Raw genomic sequence first — 9,545 nt, forward strand, 5'->3', positions numbered from 1 at the left:
TATCCACTTTGGTGTATCTGTTTTCAATACTGGGCGCGACCTACACCATACCGCGGAAGAGGCCAGGGCGTTGGCAAGACGCCATAAGTGCAACAGCGCCTCCGTGCGACAAAGAAAGAGAATCCAAAGATGAGGGTTGAGTAAAATTTCCAAGTACTTGTTGTCGTGTTACTTAAGACATTCTACCAAGATTTCAAGTCAAAAGATATCACAAAAAAGATATTCAATTCAGGAAGCATATATCGGAAGAGAACCCTTGATAAGCAAACATGCCGTTACTGCAACAGTAAATGTCACGGCAGACAACCCATAAGCCAGGAACCCCGCGTCACTGAGTAAAAAAGACACATTTAATGTGATCTTAACTGAGTAAAAAGACAAAATGAAAAGGCGCATGCTTAATCCGAAATTGTTAATTGTCGAATTATTATTTGACGTGAACGTTGAAAATCCTTAATCTGGAAACGGCTGCCTATACATTCCGCACCGCTTCAAACTCTCAATATCTCACCATTGAATGCCCCAATAAGAAGACAGGGACGCCGGGATACTTGGCTACCATCATGTCCACATGCTGCAGGAGATCTCTGGCGAGGGGACGGAAGTCATCCACGTACACCCTCTCTCCTTCGCTTTGACCATGGCCGACTAAACACAAATTAGTCATAAAGATGCTATCGTGCGAAAAGTCAGAATAAATACATTGTTTTCGAATAAAAATAATACAAATCATGATTAACATAATTGTTGGAATTTAAAAAGAAATATATAGGATACACGGAAATCTTACCGTGGTCATGGGCGAAGACTAAGAAACCATGGCTGTTTAGAAGCTGGGCCACTAAAGGACCAGTGGCTCCGGAATGGCTTCCTAACCCATGTGAATTAAACAGCAACGCCCTAGAACAGATAAAATCTCCCTTAAATAAGCGAAGATACCTGAACGATAAATTTGTTTGCATGGTAACCGATAGATAAGTGTACATTACACTAACAAACATGACGAAGGCGAAGCTTTGCAAACCATAAGGTGGACACAGGACAGGAACTTCGTATGACAAATAGGTTCTCCGTGGTCTAGCCTATACGTGACAATGACACTACAAGTCTGATAATGACACTCTTCCTTAGATCTATAACATGTACATAACAAAATGTGGGCGTTTTACGTCTGAATATTTGTATGCTGAACAAATGTTTGTCTTTGTTCAGATGTGGGTCATCAGGTTACCGAATGGTTACTCTGACCTTTGACCTTCCTCAACTCGCAGTATTAGTGTTCACACGAAAGCCCCAACCATGAGAAGCATATTTGTAACTCAGCTTATATGTTCAAGTTTTAGTGCTATCTTCTAGCAAAACTGTTCATTAGTAAATGGGTGATGACCAAACAAATAACCTCATTAATGCCATGGACGAATTCTCACGGCCGGACCAAATCTCATAGAACACCTGTTCAAATCCTGTCGGCGTGGAAGTCATTTTCTAACCAGACTGGTGATGTCCAACAGAAACGTTAATTCTCATAATTACCAACAGAATATGTCCCTAACCACATAAGACCTGATGGAAAACTATGCATGTTAGCAATCTAAAGGGTGAAACTTAAGTTATAGCTTATACATCTGCAATGCCGTGATGATAGTATTAAACCTACCTTGGGCTCTGACCGGCCAGTAACGTGGGTTCCCAGGTCCTACAGTACAGGTACTGGCCGTCTGCGTTGATGATATGTGGTAGTTTACTGTAACTCACACCCTGAGGTGTGCAGCGGTCGGAATCTGTCACTGGGGGCATTTCTTTGAGACCTGTCAGATCCTGTCACACTGTCTGTGTGTAACTGGGCATGCGCATAACTTACATCATTCCCTCTAATCCGTAGACAGGGTGGTGACTATGAAAACAAATCTGGACCATGAGAACGAATTGTAACCTGCAGGACATAAACTGTATCACGGATGGGTCCAAAGTCCAACCTGTCGGTATCTTTGTTTGTTTTGCATATCAGTAACCAGCTATGTGGCTAACATACCAGGTTTGTACCGTGTCATTCATGCCGTTGATATAATTCCGAAAAGAATATTTTTCAATCTTGTTGCATTTTTTTGGACAGTCACTAACGTTATATTCACACTGCTAAGCTTTAAGGCGTAAAGGCCATGTCTACGTCTGTGCAGTGCATGTTTGTTTCGTGATGCAGTGTCTCTTTTTCCGTTGTTGGCCCCTTTTGACAGTTTTGATATTACATCTTTATTATTATCTTTATTATTAAGGCCATGTTTATTCGATTAAATGTATGACATCGCCTGGGCACCCCAAAACTGATGCGAGCGTGCGAAAAAGCGCCCCCCCCCCGAAAGATACATCACGGTGAATTCTAAGTGGTCAGGGTGGTCAACAAACATCTGAACTCACAGAACATGGGATACCAAGCGATGAATTCTTTATTTTTGTTCTTTCATATATTCTTCCTCAACTTTGGAAGATTTTGCTCAAAATTAAAAAAAAAATCTTACTTGTACTTATACACATGGTCAAAAATACTTGCATGAAAACATTTTGCGTGCAGAACACAAACCTAACGATTACAAAGAGGTCATAGCAATCATTGGCACATTTAGCGGCCATACGTTGCTGAGCAAATATATCGTTCGTTTGCAGTATGGTCGCAAACTAATGCGCGTGCGGACGCTATATAATGAAGTCTACTAGTATATAATGTCCTTGATAATTATATCATCGTGCAAGTCAGGGCCGACCCGCAATAAGAAAACAAGTAAGATAAGAAAATGGCTGGAGAGTTTGCAAGGAAGGCTCCAAACACTAGTTTCGACTTATTTGTCATGCCAATCCTCTACATTCCTTTATCTCTGATAAGGGTGTCTGTCACAGGCGCGTTCCTAGCGATCGGGATGAAAACTACATAGTAACACCTTGGTTACATACACGCCATAAAGATGGGTGGGAGCAATAACCTGTAAAGGCTGTTTGTGTATATCACTATCATTATATATATATATATATATTATGGGGTTCATAACTTACCAATTAACTCCTTAATTCTTAATTACCCTTACCTCTACCTTCAATAGCCATGCACAGAGCTTTATTTTGCAGAAAAACACTTCCATATCATACGATTACCGTCCCTAAAGATAGATCTTGCAATAAGAATATGTTTTTACTCCAGATATTCATGCATATATGTACTAAACAATCAGTACGTGTTAAATCACCATGCTTACAGTGTTGACGTTTGGCAAACGGTCCCAGAGAAATGCATGAATCTCCCCTGCTGAAGACATGCAAACCTCTGCATTCCTGAAATGTTCCCACATTCTTATGTCAGATATCTGTTCAACGGTGGTTGATAAGATGCTGGACCCAACAACATGGGTAGCACCAAATAGATGGGCAGTGTCTTTGTTTCTCTTCCTTCCTTAATGATTTTCCGCAGAAACGTGTGCTAACATTTTGTTTTTCTTCTACGCGGGTCCAACCAGGCCCCACAGAGCTATTGATATTCAAGAGGAGCACAATACTTCCCAGCCTGCCCCGGCGTTATTTATTTCAACTCACACCGCTATTCAAATGAGCGCACGGCCTGCGTCACTTGAGACGCAGCTAGCCCCAGGAAGAGGCACCGCCCCACCGCTCGCTTCACAGACGACAACAGCTACTTCTTCCTCTTGAGAACTTGCTTCTTTTTTTCCGCTCGGAAGAACAACGCCACAACGACACCATGTCTAACACGCCCGATAACGCGATCGCTCTGTCAGGAATGAGCGGGTGGAAGCATTCCCTGCTGTCCTGCTTCGACAACTTCGGCATCTGTGCGCTCACCTTTTGCTGCCCGTGCTACATCGCGGGAAAGAACGCTCAGGCCGTCGGGGAGAATTGCATGTTCCACGGAGCACTGACCTGCTGCGAGCCGGCAGGGGCGTACTCCCGGGCTTACGTCCGTGCCAAGATCCAGGAGAAGGAGGGCCTACCAGCCGATTTCGTCTCCAACTTCCTCATCCATTTGACCAACCCTTGCTGTGCGATGATCCAGGAATACAAGCAGCTCGGAGGGACGCTGCCAGTTCCCAAGAAACCGGCGGCAGCCGCGGCAGCAGCAGCAGAACCAGCCGCCAACGCCGAGGCACCGGCCACGGAGGAGGTCCAGCGCACGTAGACAAACTTTTGCCGATACCTGCCCGGGACCAGTGGTCCTTCACACCGTAGCGCTCTCTGGACTGCCGCGGTACACCTTGACGACAAACACGGATAATTCAACCTGAAGCTGACGACCATGTACATACCGACAGCGCAAGCAGCAACAAGCAAAATGGCGGTACTTTCTCTATGTTTACAACCGAGATGTGAGCGACGTGTTGTGCTCAGTCTGTTGAACACGCTTAGCGTCATCTTTAGTCCTAATCTAAAATAATCCGACCAAGAGGATGGTCTTATTATCTTAAAGGGAGGAACAATGTTAGAACTCTATCCCGGACAAATTGTTGATAACTCGAATAGCAGCGAAAAAATAGATGAATACTTTGTTTGTACCGTTAACAAAAGTGTTGCAATACATAATTTGTTTCTTGATTTTGCTTACATTCTCAGGTTCAGGTATCCTACTGTAAAATATATCTGTTTTGTTTCCTTATAGCCATGATAGCGGTAACATAATTCGTAATGTTCCCGTAGTTGATTTATGTAGACACGTAGGAGAGAACTAATTGGATCATGTACTGTTTCTAAAAGTTGCCAGCAAACGATTGAAAATTATATGTAACATTATGCATTGCGTCTCTTGACCTCAACCAGACCATGTTTTGCGAAAATGGTCCACAAAAATTACCCTGACTGGCATTATCCTAGATTTCAAGCGAGTAGGCGGGCGTAAACTGCCACTCCGCATCATCTCGACGTCCGTGCAAAATTTATTCAGCTTTTCGTAGAAAAGTAGGTCATGTCATCTCTCCGAATTCAGTAAACGTCGAGGGGCCACTTTTTACAAACCGTCATTCTCTGGATTTGTCCACCTTCGTTCTTTATTGCAATGACAATATTGGCCATTATGTTTTCATTCTTGTTAAACCGTTTAAGTCTTTTGTTCATTGTCTGTTATTTGTAAAAAAAGAAAAAGAAGTACCCTTGTCTCGGAGAAAAGGGTGCAAAAATCTCCCAAGCGAGGCCTCTAGATGAAAGGCTGTACGTGTGGATGGAACGTTTCTCTCTCGCCAGCCTCCATTTGAGGGGTTCCAACATGTTCCCCTCCCTCTCACTCAAGGGTTTCACTTGCAGAAAGTGGTCTGGCGCGCCCAATCTAATTTGATCAGCATCGAGCGGCCTTTTATCTGAGTGGCTTTTCGCAGCGGCCCGTTTAAGGCACAGGGCCAATTCTTGTACTGTACTCTTTCCTATATCGTTCTTTCTATGACGCGGACACAGGCGAACATCTTTGATGATGATGGCTTTTCCATCTTGAATGTGGGGAAATCTTGATATAGATTAGAAACAAGAGGAGGTTGTAGCGATATATGGGGTTTTGGTACGTCGACTTTTCTTACATCAGCTATGGATCTTGCCAACCGACTTAATTGTATAAAGAATAATCGCCATTGACATTTAATCAGTGAAAGCCTTTGTATTGTCGATAAAAGTGTGTACGCCAACAATGGGTAATGATTTTTAAAACTTTTTACGTCGAGTTAGCATTAGATGTCTGTGTACTATTAAGTGAGAGAAAAAAAGACTGTACATTTCAGACCTTATGGACAAGATAACAGAAAAACAAACGATGAATGTGGAATGACAAATCTTCCCTCGTATCCTGATACCAGAGGGAATTTTTTTACTTGTACTGTGAATTGATTAATTAAAGTGCTCCTTTTCATTTTGTATTCATAACAAAGAGGAAAATTGTGTACGTGTCTCCATTGTAATATATTCAATATTACCTTACCAACCATATACACAACATAAATAGATGGGTGGTGTGTATGTGAGAAGACTTACATGCTTTTGACGTTGTGCATAATGCAACAAGGGGCTCAGATGACAACGTGGTGCAGGAATTTAATTTTCTTCGTCGGAGACTACACCCTGGGGCTGAATTCCTAATTATGTATGGGCAGATTGCGGACTCCATGAATGCCCCTGGGCAATAAGACCCGAACTAAGGGAATTTACCTTCCCAAGTGGCCGGCATAACACAATCAGCATGGAAATAAGCCGGGCGTAATGTATACGATATGAGGGGGAACGTCCAGGAAATGATATTAGGGATGCATACTTACATCGATGTATGGATGAAATCTAATCATTCCCCGCGGAAATTTCCCATAGTCTGATAGTCTGCGCTGCGGCAACAGGTACATCTGCGTTAATTAACAGGTGGCATGAGCCGCGCCTCCATAGACTCCGAGCGGCATATATATATTGCAGATTGTAGCTTTTGATTTGCTTTGTATGTGTCGCTTTTTTCAAACGATTTCCAATTTCTAATCTTCGTTGACGCTTGGAAAATGACTATTACAACAAGCAAACAGATAACAGCAACGGTTAACGCACATTGTGTGTGTTGTGTGAGTTCACAGTGGTGGGAATTAGTACAACAATTAAAATTTCCTATATTCTTAATAAGTAAGAAACGCTTTGACAAGAGCTCCCTCGTTGGTTGAAATTGAACAGACGTTTGATGTATGTGTCACTAGGACCGCAATCAGAGTTAAAAGGTGTACCGCAAACTGTCCGTAATGTCACATCAAAGCTACTGTCACCATGTATCATAATATCCATCACTGTACCATTAAGCTGATTGAACGGCGCTGTTGGACTAGTCGCTTTAAATGTCTTCTCTGAAAACGAGAACCATAGACTATACGGACAATTGTATACATGTAACTGTACGCCGGGCCAAACTGAAGCAAAAGCGATAGACTAGGCATGAATAACAGGCGCCTGGCCCGCTGATTTGATGTGACGAAGGAAGATGTATGTATTCCCAAGACCCCTAGGTCAAAGCGTATGGGAGCAACGGTGCTATTACACAAACCCCTTTAATGGCCGGTATTCAAGGCATCAACTCGTTCAGTACATTGTCACGATACATCGTCTGCTCACAAGCTGTGCGTTTATCGATGGAATTTCTCTTCAAAATGGAGTATTCTTCTGAAAATGAATTCTTCTCACAAAAAATAGAATGGCAGCTAGCGGCTTGTAATTTCGTACGGTCACAAATATAAGAAGTTGTACCTATTGCTGATATTTATGTACGGATCTTCTCTAATCACCCTGAATACATGGTTAGGAGACGATTTGTGTTACCATTCGGAATATCTCATCGGATTCCGCTCGTAAAGAAAGCGGTTGTTCGATAAAGGTTCTCATGATGAGGTTTTCTTCATCGTGCCTCCTGTCGATTTATACCGCGGGGATATAAAAGAGCTCCTGTACCCTGCACCGTCTGCACGTGACCTGCATACTAAATCTCAGGACCGCTCGTCACGCAGGCCTCGCAAATTGTGTGCTGGCTGCATGGAAATAAAAAGCACACACACAGCGGTACACGGCGATGGAAGGCTTAAACAGCGAGACTGATCGGCGTGAAACAAGAAAACAAAATGTGCCTTGGAATGAATAATACACACAAGAATAATCACCAATCTGCTACGGTATTAAGAAACAACGTGATAGCTCATTGGATGTAATAAGAGAGCTGCAGGACCCTGGAGAAATACGGGACTTGTGGAACATCCATCTTCGTTCTGGACAAACCGAAACGTTGCGTGTTCAGGTAGACTTTGGCCGGATATATATGCTTAGTTGCCAAATCATGATGCACAAAAACCAAGTAGCCAAATTAAAAAATTAATATCACTAGTATACCGGCTAGCCTGAGGAGCCATACACACAGGGGTAGATCACAAAACATAATGAGTCGTGATAATTCTTCTCCTTTTTATACTATCAATTGGAATTCCATAACGATATCGAGAGTTCTTCCGTTTCCTTTTGATTACTTCTTGCCGGGACAGACCTTTCCTCAGCATTTCCTCGGCAACGTCTTCACCTTCGACTTTCCTTAGATTAAAAAACAACAACATTGATAAGATTAACTCAAGCAACACACTCTTACGATATCAGCAACGAATTTTCGAACAGATGTCTAGTTTAAAAAAACAAACTTTTTTAACATTTGCTTATTCTGTATCAAGAAATTTAAATGTTTCCTTGCATTCCCCGTGACCACCATACCATACTCCCCGTAGCCCGCACGATGTTTTGAGCGTCCGTGTTATTTCCTAGCACCTTGTCAAGAAGTCGATCTGCAGGGATGCCTGACATACTTGGTGCCGTGCTGGCAGCTCAGCAATCAATGGAAGATCAATGGACTGAGCCGGTTAGTGTGTACATATCGAAGCAGCCGTGAATGCCGTCGGTCATGCCTAGTTACGGCCGTCAACTCTGCCCCAGTCATCATCTAACATGACGACTGAAAGGGCATCTGAAAATTGGAAAACATACTCAACTTAAATGGCTATTGAAGTTGCGACTATACAACAGGAGGATACCATTGTTTTCTCATGCATTTTTGAACCACTTCTAATATTTGTTCTATGAAACTTTAAGCGTAAACAATAAAAGAATAATTGCTTCTACTTAGGCCTATCCATTCATCCATATTCAAGTTATCTTTCACATCAGGATCACTAACAACACGTGCATTGCAGTCAACGCACTCCAAAATCCAAGCAGATGACATGTTGGGAAGTCCATTTTTACCAGTTTCGCCTGCTTGATCGAATAATTAGATATCTTCGAAATGGAGGTCAAACCGTTCAAGATAACATTTGAAATGAACCCCCTGGCCCGGCATCGCTTATGTTTGTCCATTAGACGGCTTCCTTGCTTCAAGCCCATACATTGATCAGTGTCTGGTCGTTGAAGCAACCCAACCTTGGAGATGGTAAGACAGATAGAGTCGTTCCAAATCATGGGTTGTCTGCCATTGAAGGGTGATTTCTCAGATACAACCACTTGTATCTATTTCTGCTATCATCAGATACAACTAGATACACCGTGTCTGTTTTTATGCTATCATCTCTGGTTCTATGCGAGAGATCAATGGAGCAAGTCGTTGTGATTCTAATGAAGTTGAATAAATAGTCGAAATCGGTATCGTTGTGTCTCATCCCGTCATCCTTCTGACTCTGATCATGCATATGAGGCCTGGTCGACAACCAATGATGTTACAACATGGGTGAAAACAACTTCATTCATAGACCGAGCAGAGGCAGAGAAAACTTAGTAAGGAACATGTCTTTCAACAGTCAACACCCCCGTGGGCCGGGACATAAGGTAAAACTTAGCATATTATTAAAGGAAAGTCGACGTCTAGAAGGACACACCATATATAGCGATCTTTGGGACCTGCATGCCGTGAAAAAAAGCGGACACTTTTCGGACGAAAAGAACTGAGAGGGAAGATTGAAACTGGGTCAGGTCAGACATGTAGGGTGCGGTTAGTGATGGATGATGACCGGGTTTAATCA

General features: G+C 42.7%; 2 protein-coding genes across 2 annotated transcripts in view; one reads left to right on the plus strand and one right to left on the minus strand.

Annotated features, from left to right (window-relative positions):
* LOC118418089 (monoglyceride lipase-like) overlaps positions 1–1,970 on the minus strand; it is a 4,773-nt gene extending 2,803 nt beyond the window's left edge. Inside the window, 4 exon segments of the mRNA XM_035823918.1 lie at positions 8–103; positions 512–648; positions 791–900; positions 1,658–1,970. Of these exon segments, the coding sequence (XP_035679811.1) occupies positions 8–103; positions 512–648; positions 791–900; positions 1,658–1,797 (483 nt within the window). The 5' untranslated portion in view covers positions 1,798–1,970.
* Positions 1,971–3,542: 1,572 nt separating this feature from the next.
* LOC118417885 (cell number regulator 3-like) lies at positions 3,543–4,619 on the plus strand. Its single transcript, XM_035823636.1, has one exon. It carries the CDS (start codon positions 3,743–3,745, stop codon positions 4,175–4,177), a length of 435 nt encoding a protein of 144 aa, XP_035679529.1. The 5' UTR covers positions 3,543–3,742; the 3' UTR covers positions 4,178–4,619.
* The last annotated feature ends 4,926 nt before the right edge of the window (positions 4,620–9,545 follow it).

The sequence above is a fragment of the Branchiostoma floridae genome, chromosome 6, assembly GCF_000003815.2.
Source record: "Branchiostoma floridae strain S238N-H82 chromosome 6, Bfl_VNyyK, whole genome shotgun sequence".
NCBI classification, from domain to species: Eukaryota; Metazoa; Chordata; class Leptocardii; order Amphioxiformes; family Branchiostomatidae; genus Branchiostoma; species Branchiostoma floridae.